This window comes from Oncorhynchus mykiss, chromosome 11 (assembly GCF_057628025.1).
Source record: "Oncorhynchus mykiss isolate SJ-2025 chromosome 11, ASM5762802v1, whole genome shotgun sequence".
Lineage (NCBI taxonomy): Eukaryota > Metazoa > Chordata > Actinopteri > Salmoniformes > Salmonidae > Oncorhynchus > Oncorhynchus mykiss.
Window position 1 is genome coordinate 14172406 of NC_143032.1, and position 25036 is coordinate 14197441.

The 25036-nt window shown below is 41.5% G+C and overlaps 1 protein-coding gene across 1 annotated transcript in view; it reads right to left on the reverse strand.

The window, feature by feature from the left end:
- Nucleotides 1-2689: 2689 nt before the first annotated feature.
- Nucleotides 2690-25036, reverse strand: part of LOC110535302 (receptor activity-modifying protein 3) — a 34809-nt gene continuing 12462 nt past the window's right edge. The window contains exons 2-4 of the mRNA XM_021620214.3: nt 12266-12295; nt 11743-11905; nt 2690-4064 (exon numbers count right to left, since the gene is read on the reverse strand). Coding sequence (XP_021475889.3) covers nt 3809-4064; nt 11743-11905; nt 12266-12295 — 449 coding nt within the window. The 3' untranslated portion in view covers nt 2690-3808. The remainder of the gene's footprint in view (nt 4065-11742; nt 11906-12265; nt 12296-25036) is intronic.

Consider the following 25036-nt stretch of genomic DNA (forward strand, 5'->3'; position numbering starts at 1 on the left):
GTCTCTTGTGTGCCCTGTTCCTGAATGTTTACGTGACTGACCATTGTTTGGTATTGTCAGGTTCTATCTCTCCTGTCTGTTCCCTCCTGGTCTTGTTTTCTTCTTTCCTCTTAAATGTTGCTTCCTGTGCGCAAAGGTTGCTGAGGTCTGGGGAGAAGGAGGTTGGCTGGGGCAAGTGGAAGTGTGAACACGTAAACCCTCGTCAATTTGGGGCGCAGAGGCTGTGTAAATTTGGGGCGCAGAGGCCAGTACGTTGTTCCGGGGTCCTTGTTGGTCCCTGGTTTTATGGGGGAGGGGTGACGACCCTCCCACTCTTTCTGCCGTATTCTCTTTGCTTTTGTTTCCTTATTAGGATGCTGGTGGGCGGAGCCGGGAGGGTCGTCAGCGACATGGGAAACACCTGCGCCCGGGTATGTCCCAGGATAAATAGACCTCTTCCACATTCATTGGGAGACTCTCTCCATGCAGTCACACTATTGTTGATTTGTATATAGGTTACCTTAGTTAATAAATATATTTAGTTATTCTTTATCTCCACGTTGTCTCCCTTTTGTTACTGGCCGGTTCGTGACAGGAACCAGTGGTCTAGAATGTCATTGTACGCTGTAGCGTTAAGATTTCCCTTCACTCGAACTAAGGGGCCTAAGGGGCATTATTCCTCCTCCAATCTTTACGGTTGGCACTATGCATTGGGGCAGGTAGCGTTCTCCTGGCATCCGGATTTGCCTGTCGGACTGCCAGATGGTGAAGCGTGATTCATCACTCCAGAGAACATGTTTCCACTGCTCCAGAGTCCAATGGCGGCGAGCTTTACACCACTCAAGCCGATGCTTGGCATTGCACATGGTGATTTTAGGCTTGTGTGCGGCTACTCAGCCATGGCAGCCCATTTCATTAAGCTCCCGACAAACAGTTCTTGTACTGACGTTGCTTCCAGAGATGGTTTGGAACTGGGTATTGAGTGTTGCAACCGAGGAGAGATGCTTTTTACGTGCTTCAGCACTCGGCGTTCTCGTTCTGTGAGCTTGTGTGGCCTGCCACTTCAAAGCTGAGCCGTTGTTGCTCCTAGACGTTTTCACTTCACAACAGCACTTACGGCACTTACTGGCTCTAGCAGGGGATGAATTTGACAAACTGACTTGTTGGAAAGGTGGCATCTTATGATGGATTAAATAATAAAAGTTCCTCAGCCATCTACACACTAACGCATAATGACAAAGCAAGTGTTTTTTTATTTTACGTTTTGTGAATTTAGTAAAAAAAAAAAAAAGTGCATCCTGTTTCCATTGATCATCATTGAGTTTCTAAAACTTGATTGGAGTCCACCTGTGGTAAATTCAATTGATTGGACATGATTTTGAAAGGCACACACCTGTAAGATCCCACAGTGGATACCAGAGCAAAAACCAAGTAATGAGGTCAAAGGAATTGTTTGTAGTGCTCGGAGAAGGGATTGTGTTGAGGTACAGATCTGGAGAAGGGCATCAAACAATTTCTGCAGGATTGAAGGTCCCCAAGAACACAGTGGCCACTATCATTCTTAAATGGAAGAAATTTGGAATCACCAAGACTCTTCCTAAACTGAGCAATAGGGGGAGAATGGCCTTGGTCAGGGAGGTGACCAAGAACCTGATGGTCACTCTGACAGAGCTCTAGAGTTCCTCGGTGGAGATGGGAGAACCTTTCAGAAGGACAACAATCTCTGCAGCACGCCACCAATCTGGCCTTTATGGTAGTTGCTGGACAAAAGCCACTCCTCAGTAAAAGGCACATGACAGCCCGCTTGGAGTTTGCCAAAAGGCACCTAAGGACTCTCCAACCATGAGAAACAAGGTTCTCTGGTCTGATGAAACCAAGATTGAACTCTTTGGCCTCAATGGCAAATGTCACATGTGGAGGAAACCTGCCACCACCATGCTCTGGGGATGTTTTTCAGCAGCAGGGACTGGGAGACTATTCAGGATTGAGGCAAAGATGAACAGAGCAAAGTACAGAGATCCTTCATGAAAACCAGCTCAGAGCTCTCAGGACCTCAGACTGGGGTGAATGTTCACCTTCCAACAGGACAACGACCCTAAGCACACAGCCAAGACAATGCAGGAGTGGCTTAGCGACAAGTTTCTGAATGTCCTTGAGTGGCAAAGCCAGAGCCTGGACTTGAACCCGATCTAACGTCTCTGGGGAGACCTGAAAATAGCTTTGGGCTCCCAAGTGGCACAGCAGTCTAAGGAACTGCATCACTTGACGCTGTAATCGCTGCCAAAGGTGCTTCAGCAAAGTACTAAGGGTCTGAATACGTATGTAAATGTAATAAGTCTTGTTTTTTTGGGGGGGGAAATAATCTAAACCTGTTTTTGCTTTGTCATTATGGGGATTGTGTGTAGATTGAGGGGGAACAAACAAAATGTGGAAAAAGTCAAGGTGTCTGAATACTTTGACGGCACTGTAAAGTGTAGTTTTAAGCGTAATTGATCGTGTTTACACTTGAAATGTCAAAACAATATTATTTTTATGACCGCTAGAAACCTTTCTAATACATTTTCAGAGTTGCATAGGAGTTTTGCTTCGAACCGGTAAAGACATGTACTACATCTCAAAGATGAATGCAATTTGGTGAAGTAGGAATTGTTTGGAAAGAAAGAGGCAGAACATTTCACCATGGACATGTTGATTAATAACCAAAGCAGGGTCCTATTCTAAGTCATTTAATTAAAACATTAAATAGCAGTACAGTAAACAATCCAATAGCTCCTCAATACCAAAAGTTTACTTCTGGCAAAATGAAATTCTCAAAATGAGATCCTAATCTTGACAGTGATTTACGTTCCTACCTCACCGGAATGATTAAACAGCAGAATTAAATACAAATTAGCGTGAGCAGAATTCCTGCTGATGTTACACCAACTAAGCAGTGCATTCAGTGATAACTTCTGCGGTACTGCCACGACAACCTAGAGACGAGAAATAATGAAGGTAGATTCAGTGTGTGCTCGCTGGCGCCCCACAAACACTGCAAGAGAACAACTGCTCTATTATAAGGTACACATATAGGGCTTGTTCACACTCGATGGCCAAGTTCACACTCAATTTCCGTATATCACGAACATGTATGAACATGAAAATATACTTTTTTTTGTTGTCTGAATTTAAGCTTTGGGTTAGGGATGTTGTTTAAGTTTTGGGCAAAATAAAATCAGGGATAGGGTAAAAATCCCTTTTTTGTTTTTTAATTTTAGCCATCTGTGCAGCTTGACCCGATAGTGACAACACATAACAGGTGAGGAAGAAACAGTACTGTACAGAAAGCATGGCGGCAATACGGGACCAAAATGTAGTTTCTATACAGTAGACGGCACTGGTACAGAAAAGTACTGTACATATTCAGGTCTCAGCTTGTCCATATTGTCCTATTGAGTAGACATCTTCATGAGAATATATTTAAAAGTTTAACCATGTCTTATAAATTATCATATTTAAGCAGTCCCTGGGCCTCAGTCCCATTTCATACAAAGGATCAACAATCCTAAATGTCTCGTATGTGTCTTGGGTCCTTGGGTACAGTATATCTATCAAAAGGCCTTGGACAGTCCCGAGCTCGAAAAATTGAGTTTGGATGCATCTCCTTCAAAGGTGTTAAGTGGCTTCTTTAATCCCTTCAATCCACCATAATCCTGAAATGACACAATGAACAAACAAAAGTTCCCTCTGTAGGTTCCCTAACCCAATTCCTCATCTAGGGCTCAATAAAGACGTTTATGGGTCTCTGGACATGCTGGACAGTCACATGGGAACCAAACCAACCAAGATCCTAAGCCAGGATGTCGCTGCGCTTGCTGCACCACACCACCAGCGCGATCATGGCCAGGGTGAGGAAGACAGGAATGAGGATGAGGATGGTGAGTGTGTCGTCCGGTGGGTCCACCAGGATCACCCTCTCCAGGGTGCAGTTGGAGAAGAAGTGCTTGTGGATCCGGATGATGTAGCTCTCCACCAGTGGGTTGGGCCAGTAGCAGTTGATGCGCCCGGCGTTGGTCTCCGTGCACAGCGAGAAAAGGTGGTACTCACTACAGAGAGAGCAGAGGAACACAAAGGGTTAAAACAAAATGGGAATACAGGCTTTCCAGCCTTGCTCTAACAGCCTATGAGCAGCTGATCAGTAGATTCAGGTGTGTTAAGGCAGGGCTGGAACAAAAGCTTGCCCTCCTAGTAGCTCTCCAGGAGGGTGGTTGGCCAATCCCTGGTCCAAAGGGCTAAGGAACACAAACTGTTTAGTCGATCATAGGGCAGAGGAACACAAAGTGATTAGCCAATCAGAAGGCAGGGTGAGGGGAATCTGGGGTCATGGATTAGACTGAAAATCATGTTCTCTGTATCTCAAAATGTATTCTCCATTTCAGGGGATAAGAAGAGTTAAGAGGTCTATTTAGCAGTATAGCTGTTACGATATGCTCAGCTACTTAGGTAGGATGTGTTTCAACTGAGAAATAGGGAGGGTTTATCCCTCAAATTCTTACTCTGCAAAAAAAGTTCTCTCTATAGATAGACGCTAAAGTCCTGCATCTTGTTTCATAATACTCTATCGGAGACTGGTTTGTGGTCTCACGTGATCGTTACATCAATCTGGTCAACAGACAAATAGACTGGTCCCACTTTAAATGAACAACATATAGAGCATTCATAAAGCCTTCATAAGCACTACTTAGATACATGAGACATAGTCCACTACGTCATATACCCATAAGTATGTCCTCCGTTATAGAGTATGACACAAGCCAATAGATGATTTGTGAAGAATCTTTGTAGTGCTTATGAAGCCTTTAAGATTATGTTATAAAGCCCTTGTAACTTTGTTTGTTTTTAAATGGGACAAATGTGTTTATTTCACTGTGGAAAATTATGGAGTAGCCATATGCCTAGGAAACTAATGACACAGACCCTGTGGCCAGATGTGTGTCCTCCTCATTGTTTACTTCATTAGCTACTAGTTGTACCCAGGCTGCATCATTAGGGTCCATTTCTGTGTGTCTTACAAAGTGCACTAAAAGCAACCCATTCGAACATAAACATGACACAAATGAGCTGCACTTTCAAGGCTTGGTATAGTACAGGTTTAGGAGCTAAATGGGTGATTTGAGCCGAGATAATAGCCATCTAGGTGACATGGGGTCCCAGCCATGATGCTCACCTAGCAAAACAGATCATATCAGCCCCTGTTCGATGAAACTAGTCAAGACAAGTGGTTAGTTCTATATTTATCTTCGGTTTCCCCTCCAATGCCTTTCACGCTAGCGGTGTGGTTTGACGTCAGCCAATCCCCGTCATTGCTTTCAGACGACCTCCACCTAAGTGCTGCAAATCGAATGAGCCTCGATCAAGCGTATAAATTGTGTCTCCATATGGACATAAGCTACCTGATTGCCGAGATAAGGGAGGCTGCTGTAAAGTCAATGGATTGGTTGCATGGTAACTCTGGAATAGCTTTTTGGCTTGGATATTATTGTAAAAAAAACTATGGTAAAACACATTGACCACAGACTGAAAAGTGATGGAATATGTCAAATTAGGATTTATGTTTACCAAGAATTTGAGGCTGTGTGCTGTGTTGTCTTTTATCATTTAAAACCGGCAAAATCTTACCTATCATTAGAAAAACCAATGAATTCTTATAAAAGCTGATATTGACTCTTTCGTAACAATTGTATTTGTATTTATTGTACCTTTTATTTAAGTAGACAAGTCACAAATTCTTATTTACAATGACAGCCTACCCCGGCCAAACTCTAACCCGGACGACGCTGGGTCAATTGTGCACCGCCCTATGGTACTCCCAATCACGGCCGGTTGTGATACAGCCTGGAATTGAACCAGGGTCTGTAGTGAAGCCTCTAGCACTGAGATGCAGTGCCTTAGACTGCTGCGCCACTCGGGGAGCCCGACAAGGGTCACATTTTGAAAGAATGTCGTTTTTCCATCCACAAGGAGCATTCAAGAGGCAACTCATTAAGGAATGGATCGAAATGTACAGGATGGTTACCTGGAGGAAAATGAGGAAGTCTCATGCTTTTTCAATTTCAGTCTATTGCAGGGGAGGGTCATGCGATTTGTAATTGATTACATTTCTATATTTCTCAGAATTTGTTGCTTATTTGGCTATATATCAATGTGTACCTGATGCCGCCCCCATCTCTAATTCTCAGCTGAGCGCGTAATATCAAGTGTACCTATAGGCTATTTAGTGTGGCCTCAATCAAATGATCCATAGCCTATAGACTATAAGCTAGGAAGTGCATGATCAGAGAAGCACAGCGCAAAGTTATATTTTGAAGATATGGAGCACAGTCTCCCCTGGCCACATAGAATACTTTCAGGGTGTCACACTGTGATCTGTTTCACCTGTCCTTATGATTGTCTCCACCCCCCTCCAGGTGTCGCCCATCTTCCCCATTTATCCCCTGTGTATTTATACCTGTGTTCTCTGTTTGACCGTTGCCAGTTCATCTTGTTTGTCAAGTCAACCAGCGTTTTTATCAGCTCCCACTTTTTCCCAGTCTCGCATTTCTCGCCCCCCTGGTTTTGACCCTTGCCTGTCCTGTCTCTGAGGCCGCCTGCCCGACTACTCTGCCTGACTCTGAGTGCGCCTGCCGTCCTGTACCTTTACCCCACCTCTGAATTACTGACTTCTGCCTGACCTGACCCTGCCTGCCATCCTGTATCTTTGCCCATTTACTCTGGATTATTGACCCCTGCCTGCCTTGACTGTTGTTGCCTGCCTTGACCTGTTGTAGCCTGCCTTGACCTGTTGTAGCCTGCCTTGACCTGTTGTTGCCTGCCTTGACCTATTGTTGCCTGCCTTGACCTGTTGTTGACTGCCCCGTTGCTATAATAAACATTGTTACTTCGACAGTCTGCATCTGGGTCTTACCTTGATCCCTGATACAGGGTAAGTAAAAAATATTGGAAAGTGAAAATATTATTTTTAAAATAATTTTTTAAATAATTTATTACAAAAAACACAAGGAAGGGGTAACATTAATGTATTAGAACATGAAGGACAAACAATACAGCATCAAGACACTATCAAACATGTATCAGTTTCCGCAACAGAGCCATCCTTATGTTTGAGGGTGCGTGTGCATGATAGTGATATAAAATATATATCATAGTTTCCTTTTTCATGATCACAATCTTGTGAAACCAGAACCCTCCAAGATCCCCTCACAGTTCCCCAATAGCAAGATCCCCTCCCACAATCTCCCCCCAAAGAAAATAAAATAAAAAATACAATTAATTCCATTCCCCACCCCCAAGAACCCCCCCAATGCACCAACAACCAAGAGAATTAACTAAAGAGAAAAAAGGAAAAGACAGAAGAAAACAGCAAACAACAATGCAATTAAAAAATATATATAATAATACATTTAAAACAAAGGACATCATGGACAACTGAAATCATAACAGCAATGCCTACTTGATATGTTTGTGTGTATGTCTGGCACTATTACATGTATGTGTGTGTGTTCTTGTATGTGATTATTTGAATGAGAGTGCATATGCATGTGTACAAACACCTGCAAGTGAAGATATTCTTTGCTGAAGCCATATAATATCCTCTTTATAAGGTCTAGAAAGATGCTTCAGAAATCGATGACGTCTTTATGCATGTTCTTCTGTAGAAAGCCTTGATAAAGTGTTTCAAATGAGACCCTGTTATGAAGTGTTGAGTCCAGCTTGTAAAATACATAACCAAACATAATTGTCTGATTGTGTAGAGTCAATCAGGTTGTCAGAATAATCTGTGCTGCTGAAAGATTTATCATAGTCTGCATTTGCCCTTAATTTTTTTTAAACTACATGTTTAGAGAGGGATACTTGATGGAGGACAAGACAGACTTTATCACTCACATTTTAGATGGATTATTGCAAGATTGTTTTGGATTATGGTTGTTTAGGCCAATGTTTTATCCCAGGAGATCAACCTGGGGCATGGGGGGGAAACTGTTCTCTTCAAGTGATACATTTAATTTATTTCCTCTCCCCATCTGTCCTCTCTGACTGGTTCTGTACTGACTTCATTAAATGTTTTACTAAATCACACAGACAGTAAATTCTCATTGTGTTTGCAAATGGCTGCCAGGATGCCATTTAAGGCCACTCTAACATGCATTGATGACCTTGGAGCATCTGTTAGTTGGAAGACAGACCAGGCCTGCTGATGATAATGTCCCTGTGTTAATATTCATTAGGAGGGGATGGCACCGTACCTGGCAATGGCATTCAGTCTCTGTGGGTGTTCTGCAGTTGTCCCTAGCCTGCTCAGCTGTCCCATTTGCTTGAATGTGTACCCGTGGTTCAAATTTGCTCATTTGAATCAATATAACTGGCCATACATTTTAGAGAGTTCCCTCACTGACATGGCCACATGCTTTGTTTCTCTCAGGGCGGAAGCACTGGCGTTTAGTCATGGATGCCAAGGGATGCCAAGCTTCCCCTTCAATTTGCAAGATGCTGAATGTATCTCACCGGAGAAAGCATCCAAGCGAGCGAAACAGCTCCCCTCTGTCTCTGTATGTGTAGGCCATATATCTGATGCTGTCTGGTCATAAAGAGTATAACATTGTTGCCACCTGTAGCATTGAATGCAATGGAAACCAGTGAGAATTTGGCCTCACTTGATAAAAAGTATAAAATAATAGCCAATTAGCATTGAGCTCAACTGTGAATGGTCCTGTCGCACCAAAAAAACAGTGTCAGGGGAATTGGCTTCAATCACATCGAGAGCCAAAAGTCATTGACAGAAACAACTGAAATTGTTGCCTCTCATTGTGTTGTTGTCCTCCGGTGACTAGCTAGCTAAAATGGGCCCTTTCCTAAATTACCCATGGATGGAGATAGGGATTTGGACTTGTGGTTTTACTTAATTCTCAGTATTGGCCAATGATTAACGGTGATTCTGATCCAACCATGAATTCATACATTGTGCCCCTGGCCTGAGAGGAAGGAAGTTCAAATTTAGCTAGATGTAGAAGGCTAACGCTAACTAGCTCGCTCATTGTTGCCCATGAAAGCAAGTTAGGCTAGCAAGCAAGCATTTTAGCCAGGTAGCCTAGGACAACAAAAAATAAAAGCGTGTACTGTATGACAGTCATAGTCCGTTTCGTCAACATGAGAGGATGGCATTGGATTTCTCTACAAGTAGCGTAAGTCAACATGTTTTTTCTACTTGCATGAATGCACACGCACGCTCACAGAAATCACAACCATGGACAGCCACAACATATTTAGTTTACGTTGATTGGACAATTAAAAAATATTTATCTTTTAGTTTTCACCGTATTAGACTGAGCATAGGTGATGTTGAGATGGTGCTGGAATAGTGGAGGCAGCTCCTGTTTTCTTTGAGACTTGCGGTAAGTCTCCATGGTTCTAAATCAATAGTTGTTTAGTAGTCCGACAATGGCGGAAACATTAACTTGCTTGACCATGCTGTAGGTCATGTAACTGTTATATGCAATATGCTTTGTGGACTTCACCGACAGGTTGCTCTCCGGTTTTGTAATGAAACAAAGGTGAGGTTTAAGTTATTCTACCACTGTGTCTTCTTATTGTCTCAGCCTTAGGCCTACATATCAAGGTTGCAAGGCATATTAATTAACAGGTTATAGAGCAAACGACGCAAATATTACAACACATAGGTTGTAATATGTCTCTTTTTTTGGGGGGGGGGGGGGGGCTTGGCTTCACCGGTGATTTATATAAAAAATAAACGTTTTACCCACGCACCACTACTGCACAGAACATAAACGAGGACCACTGTTTACATCAATCCAGAATCACAGATTATTGTGAAATAGACACATATCTTATTGGAAATTCATGAAAGGCACACAAAAAAATATATATTTTTTGTTTTCAGTGAATTTTAATCACAGATAAAGACAGTAGGTTACTTAAGACAGAAACAATACGAGGGAGGTTGGTGGACGAAGATTAATAGATGGATGGGCATATAACATCTAGCAACCCAAATATTGCATGTTCGAATCTCATCACTGATGACTTTAGCATTTTAGCTAATTAACAACTTTGCAACTACTTCCTACTTTTTAGCTACTTAGCATGTTAGCTAACCCTTCCCCTAACCCTAACCTTAACCCTTTACCTCCTGAGCTAGCATGTTAGCTAACCCTAACTTTAACCCTAAACCTAACCTTAACCCCTAACTTGATAGTGTGTTGGTTTACATAAAGGTCCTTCACTTTCTCCCTTTTTCAATGTCTGTGTTTCTCTCGCTCTCTTTCATCAGAGTGCCACAGGCTCCCTGGAGATGTCCATGAGAATACGTATCTCATGAATAACACATTAACAAATACTGTAAACATCATTCTCAAATGCTCCTTGTGAAAAAGCTGGTATGTATGGTAATGGCTGGTTTGCGGAGAGAGAAATGTCTTGACAATATAAAGCTACTGGACAATATTATAAGAGGTATTGTACAATATACGTGTATTCTTCCGAGAATTACTTCTCTAAAGCTTCAAGTGTATCATGTTGTATTCTTCACAGATAAAGCACAGTGTAAACTTAGCATCAAATAAAGCTTGTGCCCTTTTGAAATAAACAGATTGGAACTTTCATTGGCTGGTTATTACAAAATGCCTTATTGTTCAACTTCTGTCGAAACCCTGTCTGTGGAAGATGGGGTTTACATGTATGTTTTCCTTAGATCCAATATTTGTAAATGTCTTGTCTGACTACAACATGGAATGTTGATCTCCCGATCGGGACTCCCCACGGAGAAGTAATAGAGAAAGTGAATTTCCCCAGAAACCATGTGTGAGATGCCCACAAAGCTACTCGCAATGTTTTGATGGGCTAATGAACAATGTCCATGAACACATTCATTCTAGGAAGGGAGCAGGCTTTGCTGACACTAGGGGAAAGAGGGAAGGGTTCTTAGAAATGTCCGTTTCATCCCTATTACACTCTGTCATTCATGCTGAATTCTATTGAGGCTTAATCGAATCAAATAGGGGAAAAATCCATGTCAGGCTTCTGAATCCCCAGCACAATTATTTACACAACACTGACATTTACAGAGGGACATTTTTCTAGTGTTGATTTGCCTGTGTATGTGTGTTTGCGTGTGTTAACGGTTGAAGGGTGTTAGAGAAGCATGCTGGGTCAGCCAGCAGGTGCAGGTGCCGCTCATTGGCCAGGGGGGAATTAACACTGAGCAGGTCCAGCCAGGCAAATGGCCCCCTGGATCTACTGTGCCAACAGGCATCTGGATTCCAATCGCCTGTTCACACACAAACAGCCAGATAGTGGGTTCAGAATATTGGCACGTTTTATTTATTTTTTTACTAGACTGCCTACACTGCAATACAGTATTCCTTGATTCCTCCTACTGTGTGTCTTAATCTATTTAAAAAAATACTTTTAGCAATTTATGTTCTGAACTTCCCCAAAATGTTGTACAACAATGTTAGTGCATTTCATCATTTTAATGGAAATGTGTTTTATTTTGGCTTCAAGTTCCAAATCTTAGACTGCATCCAAAAGCTAAACGTTGACCAACTGGTGTAGTGGGATTACACAGGCTTTGCTTGCTGGAAGTAATCCTACCTTTGCATTCTGACATGGATTAATATAACAGTTATACTGTGTGCCCTTAAGAACTGGGGCAGTGCATTGATAGACGGACTCTTTGGCTTGTTCTGATAAGACTGAAAGGGCTTTTACCTGATGAAGTGTGTTAAGTTGCACCAGTTCTGGGGATCCACGTGGTCCATCTTTCGCTTGAATTCCTCCCCACACACCTCCATCTCCCACAGTAGCTGGGTCTCGTTGCACAGAGCCACACTAGGCCTTCGTGGTATAGACTCAACATTGATATTCTCTGTGGCTGCAAGACATAAAAAGGTCAAAATTAGAAGAAAAAAAACACCACCTTTAATGTTCCACAGTAGTATTAGGGCTGTCTTAATTAGGGAAAGCAACAGGAAAAAGTACTACAACTGAAAATGGGGTGTTTCTTAATGGGAGCCTAATGAACATACTGTAACTGAATCTATTGTTATTACAAATAGTGGCTATAACTTCTGGCACAGGGTAAGTCAGAAGTAAGGAATTTACATTTGACCAATTTTGCCTATTATTATTTGGCACAAGGTTAAAAATGACATTGTAAAAAGTAGAGCATTTGTAAGCTGTGCTGCACAGTGTTTCATGTCTTCAGAAGGAGATGTAAGCTAAACTTCCTTACCTGACAATCCTCTTGTCATCCAAGAGTTCACTGTCAAAGACAACACACAGAAACATGAAACAGAGTTACTAGTCATGACAAGTCTCAGTGAAACTTGATTACATTTAGAACCATCATTAAATGCTGTTGACAAAACACAACTGAAACCTATGTGGAACTTTTAACATAAAACTTACCATTTTGACCAGGTGGTCATTAAATGTACAATTCCAAACACATCCTGGCAACAAAAAAATAAATGAATCCTCAGTTCATGTAACAGTGGTTTGAGCATGGCTGACTAAATGATAATTAGAATAACAGTCATTAAGGAGTTTTCTGGTACAAATGCCAAGCTGTCAGATGTTGTTGCTACTGGGTTATTATAATGTTGAAGCTGAGGAGAGGTCAATAGCTAGTACTCTTTTCATATTATCGTGTCGACCTGAACCAAACCGTGTTGGCAAAGATATTTACTTTCACATTGTCCTCTTCAGCAGGATTCCAGCAACTAACGTGGATGCGTAACCAAGGACAGCTCAGTGCAGTTCGGTTTGCTCTGCTTGGTTTCGGCTCAGTATTGTGAAAAACTCTTAACTTAACTATATATACAGTACCAGTCAAAAGTTTGCACACACCTACTCATTCAAGGGTTTTTCTTTATTTTTACTATTTTCGACATTGTAGAATAATAGTGAAGACATCAAAACTATGAAATAGCCCATATTGAATCATACAGTGCCTTGCGAAAGTATTCGCCCCCTTGAACTTTGCGACATTTTGCCACATTTCAGGCTTCAAACATAAAGATATAAAACTGTATTTTTTTGTGAAGAATCAACAACAAGTGGGACACAATCATGAAGTGGAACGACATTTATTGGATATTTCAAACTTTTTTAACAAATCAAAAACTGAAAAATTGGGCGTGCAAAATTATTCAGCCCCTTTACTTTCAGTGCAGCAAACTCTCTCCAGAAGTTCAGTGAGGATCTCTGAATGATCCAATGTTGACCTAAATGACTAATGATGATAAATACAATCCACCTGTGTGTAATCAAGTCTCCGTATAAATGCACCTGCACTGTGATAGTTTCAGAGGTCCGTTAAAAGCGCAGAGAGCATCATGAAGAACAAGGAACACACCAGGCAGGTCCGGGATACTGTTGTGAAGAAGTTTTAAAGCCGGATTTGGATACAAAAAGATTTCCCAAGCTTTAAACATCCCAAGGAGCACTGTGCAAGCGATAATATTGAAATGGAAGGAGTATCAGACCACTGCAAATCTACCAAGACCTGGCCGTCCCTCTAAACTTTCAGCTCATACAAGGAGAAGACTGATCAGAGATGCACCATGGTTTGGGCCTGCTTTTCTTCAGCAGGGACAGGGAAGATGGTTCAAATTGATGGGAAGATGGATGGAGCCAAATACAGGACCATTCTGGAAGAAAACCTGATGGAGTCTGCAAAAGACCTGAGACTGGGACGGAGATTTGTCTTCCAACAAGACAATGATCCAAACATAAAGCAAAATCTACAATGGAATGGTTCAAAAATAAACATATCCAGGTGTTAGAATGGCCAAGTCAAAGTCCAGACCTGAATCCAATCGAGAATCTGTGGAAAGAACTGAAAACTGTCTCTCGATGTGCAAAACTGATAGACATACCCCAAGCGACTTACAGCTGTAATCGCAGCAAAAGGTGGCGCTACAAAGTATTAACTTAAGGGGGCTGAATAATTTTGCACGCCCAATTTTTCAGTTTTTGATTTGTTAAAAAAGTTTGAAATATCCAATAAATGTCGTTCCACTTCATGATTGTGTCCCACTTGTTGTTGATTCTTCACAAAAAAATACAGTTTTATATCTTTATGTTTGAAGCCTGAAATGTGGCAAAAGGTCGCAAAGTTCAAGGGGGCCGAATACTTTCGCAAGGCACTGTATAGTAACCAACAAATTGTTACACAAATCTAAATACAGTTTAAGTCGGAAGTTTACATACACTTAAGTTGGAGTCATTAAAGCTCGTTTCAACCTCTCCACAAATTTCTTGTTAACAAACTATAGTTTTGGCAAGTCAGTTAGAACATCTACTTTGTACATGACACAAGTAATTTTTCCAACAACTGTTTACAAACAGATTATTTCACTTATAATTCACTGTATCACAATTCCAGTGGGTCAGAAGTTTACATACACTAAGTTGACTGTGCCGATAAACAGCTTGGAAAATTCCAGAAAATGATGTCATGGCTTTAGAAGCTTCCGATAGGCTAATTGACATCATTTGAGTCAATTGGAGGTGTACCTGTGGATGTATTTCAAGGCCTACCTTCAAACTCAGTGGCTCTTTGCTTGACATTGTGGAAAATCAAAGGAAATCAGCCAAGACCTCAGAAAATAAATTGTAGACCTCCGCAAGTCTGGTTCATCCTTGGGAGCAATTTTCAAATGCCTGAAGGTACCACGTTCATCGATACAAACAATAGTACGCAAGTATAAACACCATGGGACCAAACAGCCGTCATACCGCTCAGGAAGGAGATGCGTTCTGTCTCCTAGAGATTAACGTACTTTGGTGCGAAAAGTGCAAATCAATCCCAGAACAACAGCAAAGGACCTTGTGAAGATGCTGGAGGAAACGGGTACAAGAGTATCTATATCCACAGTAAAACGAGTCCTATATCGACATAACCTGAAAGGCCGCTCAGCAAGGAAGAAGCCACTGCTCCAAAATTGCCACAAAAAAAATCCATACTACGGTTTGCAACTGCACATGGGGACAAAGATCATACTTTTTGGAGAAATGTCCTCTGGTCTGATGAAACAAAAATAGAACTCTTTGGCCATAATGACCATTGTTATGTTTGGAGGAAAAATGGGGAGGCTTGCAAGCCAAAGAACACCATCCCAACCGTGAAGGACGGGAGTGGCAGCATCATGTTGTGTGGGTGCTTTGCTGCAGGAGGGACTGGTGCACTTCACAAAATATATGGCAGGAAAATTATGTGGATATATTGAAGCAACATCTCAAGACATGAGTCAGGAAGTTAAAGCTTGTTCGCAAATGGGTCTTCCAAATGGACAATGTCCCCAAGCATACTTCCAAAGTTGTGGCAAAATAGCTTAAGGACAACAAAGTCAAGGTATTGGAGTAGCCATCACAAAGCCCTGACCTTAATCCTATAGAAAATATGTGGGCAGAACTGAAAAAGCATGTGCGAGCAAGGAGGCCTACAAACCTGACTCAGTTACACCAGCTCTGTCAGGAGGAATGTGCCAAAATTCACCCAACTTATTGTGGGAAGCTTGTGGAAGGCTACCCAAAACATTTGACCCAAGTTGAACATTTTAAAGGCAATGCTACCAAATACTAATTGAATGTATGCACACTTCTGACCCACTGGGAATGTGATGAAAGAAATAAAAGCTGAAACAAGTCATTCTCTCTACTATTATTCTGATATTTCACATTCTTAAAATAAAGTGCTGATCCTAACTGACCTAAGGCAGGAATTTTTACTAGGATTAAATGTCAGGAATTGTGAAAAACTGAGTTTAAATGTATTTGGCTAAGGTGTATGTAAACTTCCGACTTCAACTGTATGTCTTGATGATCTTTTCAAGAGATTTAAGAGAGATCAGAGCGACAGGTCTGTAATCATTTGATGCAGATGGATGAGAGGTTTTTGGGACAGGTACAACAGCAGATTTATTCCATGAAGATGGAATTTCCGATGCACCGGGGACCGCTGAAAGAGAGAGCAGAAGACAGTGTCTTGAGTGGAACAGTGTTGGAAGACACGACCACTTATGTTATCAGGCCCCGGGCTCTTTCGTGCTCCTTTGCTTTTGAACACTCGTTGTACGACTTCCTCATCGATGACACGCGCGCTCTTGGTTGCCATGACATCCTCCTCCAGATGAGCCAGGGCAGCGGGGGCGACCCCTGTTTCAAAGCGGGTGAAGAACTTGTTTAGTTCATTGGCTGTAGAGAGGCACACCCTCTCATCAAGGCAGGGATCAATACATTGCCTCCTTTTTGAATGGGGAGTTTGATATATTCTTAATGCTCTATCAGGCTGACTGAGTCTCCCTGTAATATTATCTGTTGCACCTTGTCCCTTTACTGGAATCTGAACTTTTTTATCTATTTCTTCACCTCTCTCTGTACCTCTTTTATTTCGAGTGGATTCCCGGAGGCAAACACTTGTTTCTTCTTGTTAAGCACCACTTTCAATTCTTTGGTCACCCATGGTTTGTTGTTAGGAAATATCTTACATGTTTTTTTTTTGGAGATCACCAAATCAACACAGAATTCAATATAGCCAGGTATTACATTAGTCAACTCGTTCAAGTCAGCTGATGATTCTTCAAATACACTCCAGGTGGTACAATCAAAGCATCCCTGCAATTGATCAATACTGTCATTGTCCCACACCTGTATTTGGTTTTCCACCACCTTCTCCCTTTTGATTAACTGTCTATAAGTTGATTGTAGAAGACTAGTATTATGATCTGATCCAGCCAGTGGAGGTCTGGCTAAGGATGAATACGCTTTGGGGACCGAGCCGTAACACAAGTCAATGATCTTATGTTTTCCTTGTTAGACAAGTCACATACTGTAAGTCCTCAAATTGCGCTTAAGAGTACAGTCATTGAAATCCTCCATGATGAATTTGGGCGCATCGGGGAAAATCACATCAAGCTCTTGAGTGAGGTTAAGAATTGAGTGAGGTTAAACATGATGTCAGCTGCATTGACACTGTTTGCTCTTGGATGGATATAAACAACTGTCAGAAAAAGCATGGTTCACGGGGAGGTAGAAGGGGCGTAGTGACGCTTATAGTAGCTCTGTATTAGGAGTGCAGAGTGTTTTCCTGACAATCGTAGTTTTACACCATCTATAATTTATCAGAACACAGACTCTGCCTCCGTGCTCCTTACCAATAGCTTCACTGTCTCTGTCCATACGAGTGAAGGTGAATACGTTAGGGTTGACTTCAGTCTGGCACCGCCTCCGACAGCCAAGTTTCAGAAAAGGCCATCACACAGGCCTCCCTAGATTTCATATATATACTGTGAGTTTGCCCACAATTCGGCAATTTTCCCCTTAAGCGATTGGACATTGGAGAGCAGGATAGTTAGAAGCGGAATCTTTGTTTTTTTCCTTCTCAACCTCTGCCGCACCTCGCCTTTCCTGCCCCTCTTCCTACTTAATAGTCCTTCACCCAGGTTGTTTTGTCTCACGATCTCTGCAGGTATGTCCCCTTTGATCTGTTCTCCCCAGTGTGAGTTATTACATTGTAAGAGTTTCTGCTGTAGCGGATGTGTGGTGCCGCCGACTTTCTCATAGATTCGCATCCTGTTTCAGGTACCAGCAAAGGGAATCGAAGTAGGAGAATAATCCTCTGTACGCACTTCATGTCGCTCTACCGTCGCCTAATCGGTAATCCGATGCAACATGAAACATTATTAAACTACTAAAAGCAAAGCAACAAAAACGGACGAGTTTAAACAGAGAACAAGGAACAAACAAACACTGCAGGGCACCATTGGACAGGATAGGACAGGATAGAAGGTGGAACTTTTCTCTGAGCTTTTAGTGCAGTGTTACTCAAACCTCTCCTTGGGGAGCCCCAGATATTTCACAATTCTGTTGTAACCCTGAACTAGCCCACATGATTTAACTAGACAAGGGCTTGATGATTAGCTGACAAGTTTAATTAGGTGACAAAGTGGAAATCCACAACCCTCTGCATCATCAGACAACATACTTCAGAAGCACCTTCTGGTTGTGGGGAGATGGTACTTGTAGGACTCAGGAAGACATAGCGTTTCCCTTAGCCATCCTCTACACTAGCTCTGGGAATAGATCAAATACATGTGGCGGGAATCCCTGAGGAGAGGTTTGAGAAATGCTGCTTTCTACCACAGCACAGCACAGAGAGACAGAGAGGGAGGCAAGTCGATATGGCGCAGCGTGAAATCCCCAGTCCGACACCATGCAGTGTCTGTTGTTTGGCGCTGGTGCTGGCACTGCCAAGTGTGGGACACACATAATCAATCTTCCATCCTCCGCACTGACCCAGCTGCTTGTTTGCTTCAATAAGCCTGTGTAGCAATCCTGTTAAGTGGGACAGCTGTCCAAAACTGAAGCACCACTGAAGGACCTACTAGAGAATACACACGTAAACACACACACACTCACACTCTCGCTCATTCGTTTAATTTTCACCTCAGTCTTTCCTTGTCTCACTCTCCCACCATTATCTCCCTATTATAATTACAGTACCTTCATGATACCAGGCAGTAAAATGTTTGTCCTTGTTTTTTTCCAGTCTTAAGCCCCAATTCAAACAATCACAGATAATGGTAAACCTCACTGCAGGTTCACTTAGAATATCTATGTTGTACCAGAGCTGCTAAGCACATTAAAACAGATATCTTCGTAGACTTTGTCATTGTTCTATATTGAATCGTAACCACAACTGTCCTTAATAAGAAACAGTCTAAGTATTCTGAGTGAACACACAGTTTTGATTTTTCCTTCATATGTGATTACGAAAACCATCCTGTTCAGTTCAGTCTCAACCAGGGGATAACTGTTGTTGAGCAGCCAAGTTAAATTTAGCCATTTCTTCCTGCAGGATATGTGTTCAAAGCATAAAGGTCTGTGATTGCTAAGCCTGATAACTTCAAACAGTAGCAGGGCATGACGCGAATACAGGGTTGCGTCACATTTGTTTTTAATGCCAAACCTTCAATGTTACCCCCCCCCCCCCCCCTCCCTTCCCCTTCCCCCTGCCAAACCTTTAATACTATTTGCATTCCCAGCCTGTCATCAACGCCATGCTAAATATACTTTCGGTATTTCTGAGCACCTCCAAGACGCATCATGGTCTAATCCGCAACAATCTAGAAATCCAAAGGCTTTTCGTGTCGCGTCGGGGACAACTGTAGCATTTTAGCTTACCTTCCCTAACCATTATTCTAAACATTACCCAATTCACCTAACCTGCTACATAAAGTCATCTAACCATTTGTAGTTTAAGATCTTCTAACATTTGTCGTTAGTTTCCCTAACCGCCACCGTAAATTATCCCCTTAATTCTCCTGCAAGAGTCAACCTGGTCTGAGATAAATACGTGCACTACTATACGTCCGCAAAGAAGGCCTCCAAAACGTATGAAAAATGATTTCATCCAATTCGTATGCTATTGTACAACCAGGTAAGGCGTATCATATACTTTTCTCTCTGCTACCGCACGGCAAGTTGTACCGATGGACCAAGTCTGGAACCAACAGGACCCTGAACAGCTTCTACCCACAAGCCATAAGACAGTTAAATAGCTACCCCGACTAACTATTTAGCAATCTGCATTGACCGTTTTTGCACTCATTACATACGCTGCTGCTACTGTTTATTATACCTAGTTAGAGTGCCTTTATAAAGTATTCATACCCCTTGACTTATTCCACATTTTGTTGTTACAGCCTGAATTCAAAATTGATTAAATATAGTTTTTTTCTCACCCATCTATGCACAATACCGCATAATGATAAGGTGAAAACATGTTTAAAGAAAATGTTGGGCATTTATTGAAACTTAAGTACAGAAATATAAGTATTCACAACCCTGAGTCAGTCATTTGTAGAAGCACCTTTGGCAGTGATTACAGTATTGGGTCTTTCTCGGTAAGTCTAAGAGCTTCCACACCTGGATTGTGCAACATTTGCCCATTATACTTTTCAAAATTCTTCAAGATCTGTCAAATTGGTTGTTGAGCATTGCTAGACAAACATTTTCAAGTCTTGCCATAGATTTTCAAGTAGATTTAAGTCAAAACTATAATTCGGCCACTCAGGAATATTCACTGTCTTCTTGGTAAGCAACTCCAGTGTAGATTTGGCCTTGTGTTTTAGGTTATTATCCTTCTGAAAGGTAAATTAATCTCCCATTAATCTCCCAGTGGTGGAAAGCTGAACCCTGTTTTCCTCTAGGATTTTGCCTGTGCTTAGCGCCAGTCAGTTTCATTTTTATGCTGAAAAACTCCCCAGTCCTTAACAATTATAAGCAGACCCATAACATGATGCAGCTACCAGTGTGCTTGAAAATATGGAGAGTGATACTCAGCAATGTGTTGTATTGAATTTGCCCCAAACATAACACTTTGTATTCAGAACAAAAAGGGAATTGCTTTGCCACATTTTTTTTGCAGTATTGCTTTAGTGCCTTACTGCAAACCGGATGCATGTTTTTTTAAATATTTTATTCTGTACAGGTTTCCTTCTTTTCACTCTGTCATTTAGGTTAGTATTGGAGTATCTGCAATGTTGTTGATCCATCCTCAGTTTTCTCCTATCACAGCAATTAAACTCTGTAACTGTTTTAAAGTCACCATTGACCTCGTGGTGAAATCACTGAGTGGTTTCCTTCTTCTCTGACAACTGAGTGAGAAAGGACGCCTGTATCTTTGTAGTGGCTGGGTGTATTGATACACCATTCAAAGTGTAGGTAATAACTTCACCATGCTCAAAGGGATATTCAATGTATGCTTTTTTTTATTTTTACCCATCTACCAATAGGTGCAAGGAATTGGAAAACCTCCATGGTCTTTGTGGTTGAATCTGTGTTAGAAATTCAGTGCTTGACTGAGGGACCTGCCAGATAATTGTATGTGTGGGTTACAGAGATGGGGTAGTCATTCAAAAATCATACTAAACACTATTATTAATGTGACTTGTTAAGCAAATCTTTACTCCTGAACTTATTTAGGCTTGCAATAACAAAGGGGTTGAATACTTATTGACAAGACATTTCAGCTTTAAATGTTTAATTCATTTGCAAACATTTCAAAATCATGATTCCACTTTGACATTATGGGATATTGTGTGCAGGCCAGTGATAAAAAAAACTAAATTGGATCCATTTTAAATTCAAGCTGTAACACAACAAAATGTGGAAGAAGTCAAGGGGTGTGAATACTTTCTGAATGCACTGCATACAGTATGTACATATCTACAGTACCTCAATTACCTTGTACCCCTGCACAAGGGGGTACAAGTACACCGTGTATATAGCCAAGTTATCATTACTCATTGTGCAGTTATTAGTTATTTATTACTACTTTATTATCATTACATGTTATTACTTTTCTATTATTTCTCTATTTTCTTTCTTTCTGCATTGTTGGAAAGGGCCTGTAAGTAAGCATTTAACTGTCAGTTTATGAAGTTTGTCACAAATAACATTTGATTTGAAATTTTATTTGATACTATATGTCCTCTAATTCGTATGATATTGTACGACCACTATTCCACTCATAATGTAGCCTAACGTAACGGAACGGAACATATCATACTAATGGAGTGTATAGATTTACCTACAGAATAATACAAATTGCCCATGAGACCAGGTTGGCATCTAAAGACAAAAGGGCACTCGGCATCCCTTACACAGTGCATCCCTTACACAGTGCTCCCCCCACCATTGTATAGGTGGCTCACGGCTCTCTTTCCCCTACCTGAAAGAATTTCAATTGACAGATTTGGTTTCCAATTGGTCTGGAAATTGCTTTGGGGGCCTTTGCACCTCACCTGAAATGTCTGGAAGGGAAACACGAATGACACTCAATGTCATGGAAACCACTGTATCCCTAAAGGTTGGGAAAGCGAGACCCTTCCGAATTGATGTGCTATTTCACTCTTTCTCTCCTGTGTCACACTTCAGTGATGGTTTTGCAAAGATACGCCAGGACCAAAATACAATCCAACAGTCGATCCAGTACGAGGTAGCTCTGAGTACACACCATGAAAAGGAAGTCTCTCTGATAAACCTACACTGCCACACTGAATCGTTGACGGCTGTTCTTGTGGAAAGTAGAAAAACAGTCGTATGGTGCCACTTTAAACCAACAAGTTATAAAGTCTTTATAGAGCATTCATAAGCACTTCATGACCATTAAATAGATGTTTCACATTAGGACAAGTCATACTACATAAAGGGTGATATATAAGGTCCTTACGTCTAGTGTTTTCCAAATGTGGCATAACCCTTTTGCTACTTTGGCTGCCTTCATCTTTACTGTAGCCTTGTATCGTCTCACTTGGCAATAGGATGACATGGTTTATGAGAAGCAGCAGCTAGAAAGCTGAAGTCTCACACTAAATAATAGGCGTCTCTTGATATTCATGGTTTACATTTCCACAGCAGTCACAGTGCCAAATACATCCATTAATTAATGGAGAAATGCAGCTTTTATAAGCCTCCAGCTAGCAAGCCGTGTCTGTCTCTCTTCCACACTACAAGGATATCAGAAAGCTGAGAAATTCATTTGCATCCTGTCTCGAAAGAAAATAAACATTATTCTAGGGCAGGAAAAACTAAAATAGATATGGGCTATAAAAGAAGAGGCTGTTTTCAAATTGTAGAAACAGTATCGTAATTAGTTTCTTCCTAGCAACCACATAATCCATTTACAGTACCAGCAGTCTAAGAGAAGCCATAGAAGCCACACCTCAGATAATAAAAATAGAATACAGCATTCTGCCAAGTGCAGGGCCATCAAGCATAACACTTCCCATTAGGTTTCATCTTCATGGGGACATTGTTGAGACTCCGACGTCTTGTCAACACCTCCCTACACCTCACCCCTCCGTGTGCCTAATATAGTCCTGTGGTTGAAACACTTAAGACCTTGAAGGTAGAGAATGTCGACTAAAGCAGGAAATACAAAGGCTTCACCTTGTCGCATTGCCATGTTCCTGAATTTGTCAAACTTTGGCAAACTTGTCTGGCATATACATATTCATATTCTTTACACAGATATCCACTTAAAGCTGAGTGTACGAGTGTGATGAAGTGGGGTGAAAAATGTAGCTACTGCAAAAATTGAGTACGCACTGTAGTGGGGCTTAGGCAGGCTAACTGTTTGAGCTTCCGATCATCTTTATGTGAAGTAATATGATGTAATGGGTCTGTGATCGGAAAATGGGAGGCAAGGAAAGAACAGATACTGTAGATTCTAGCACATTCACGTTGACTGACAAACCAGAGGGGTTCCCATTAGAAATACCTCATAATATTTGCCTGCCTTGTTACCACTAATACACTATACATCTAGAAAAACAGTAATGGGCACATTACAGATGGAGGGGGGGGGGGGGGGGGGGTTGTGACATGACATGACGTCATTATGGTATGTTTGTCTCCATCCTTCTTGATTAGCTTCCTTGTTAAAAGCCGAGGAACGTTAAATTGGAGACATTTCTCAGAGACCATGACCAGGCTTAATTAAAAGTGCTAATTTCTCAAATGTGATAGTTCTAATCTCCCAGCCACTTCCTTGAGGCTGCTTGAGGTTAACACAGGGCCAGACCCCGAATGTAATCAGAAAAGTACCCGTCTGTATTCTGCCATCTACTGTATCTGTACGGGTCAAGACGTCATTCTTCGCTGGGCCCTGGAGTCGAGGACACTTACTCACCCTGCCAAGTACAGCTCCGGCTGTTTTAAAAAAAAGGACAACACCACTGCTCCCCCTTCCCTTGGCTGTATGGCTGTTTGTCTGCAGAGAGGAAGGCTCTTTGGCTCCATCTCAACTCACTGTATGCTTCTGTTGGTGCTTAACGACATCACTGCTAATGTTGACCTATCGCTTTTCTATTACTCTGAAGTTGAGCTGGAGAATTGTGCATTTGTTTTTGCTCAAGCTCTGCGGCTGAACAACAAATCTAAAGATCAATGAATACAAATTGTCTACTGGGATACATGGGTAGATGTCATAGTGAGAGAGAGAGAGAGAGAGTGTGTGTGAGAAAGAGAGACATATACTGTAGACCTATTTTCTTAAGATAGATGTGAGTGTATAGTAGGACTACATGGTTATAATCTTCTCTCTTTAACAATCCTTCACATTCAAACCAGTCTTCTGGTTCCACAATGAATACACGAGGGCAGTAGAATGAGCTCATTGAAGTCCATTTCAAACGGGAGCCTTTATTTAAACAGATATATTAGAATGCAGATGGTCCGGGTATATAATAATTAAAGGGTACGTCTAGCGATTTATTTTGGTTGGTAATATTGACATTGTGGCCCTCAAATCCTTCACCCAAAGCATAGAAGCCATTACTGCAGGAAAAACTGAAGTAGTCTGATCTCAACATTGCTATTGTCCAAATATCTGTCATTAACTGTGATTTTATAAATTGACTCTCACCACAAGGGCAGAAATAAGCATCTTCCACTTGTCACAGCGGCAATTGGAGAATGTAAGTGTGATACTAACAACTGGCCAAGGTTCCCCAAGGTTCTTTCACTATCTATTTGAAGCTTGTCTGTCACTTCTTAAAGTACAAACCACTTCCTGCTAAAGCTGTACTCTAAAGGTTAAAAAGGCAGTCATCTAGTGCTGGCCATGTTGGGATAGATAGAGAAACTCTATATTGCTGTGTTTACACAGGCAGCCCAATTCTGATCTTTTGATTAATTATTGTCAAAAGATCTGATCTAATTGGTCAAAATACCAGTTAGTGGCAAAAAGTCTGAATTGGGCTGCTTGTGTAAATGCACCCTTTGTGGATCAGGATTGGAATCTCTTGCAATCCATATATCAATCATTACTGAGAATGAGGGGGGATCTGATGGGGGAAAAAAACAAATGGCACTAGCTTGCGTTTGGCATATCTGATACCTATCAGATTTTTCCAGAATATGTAAGCAAGTTCCAATTTTCTTCTCATGTGGTTCTCCATCCTGAAGTGTTTTTTTTTGTGTGTGGCTATTT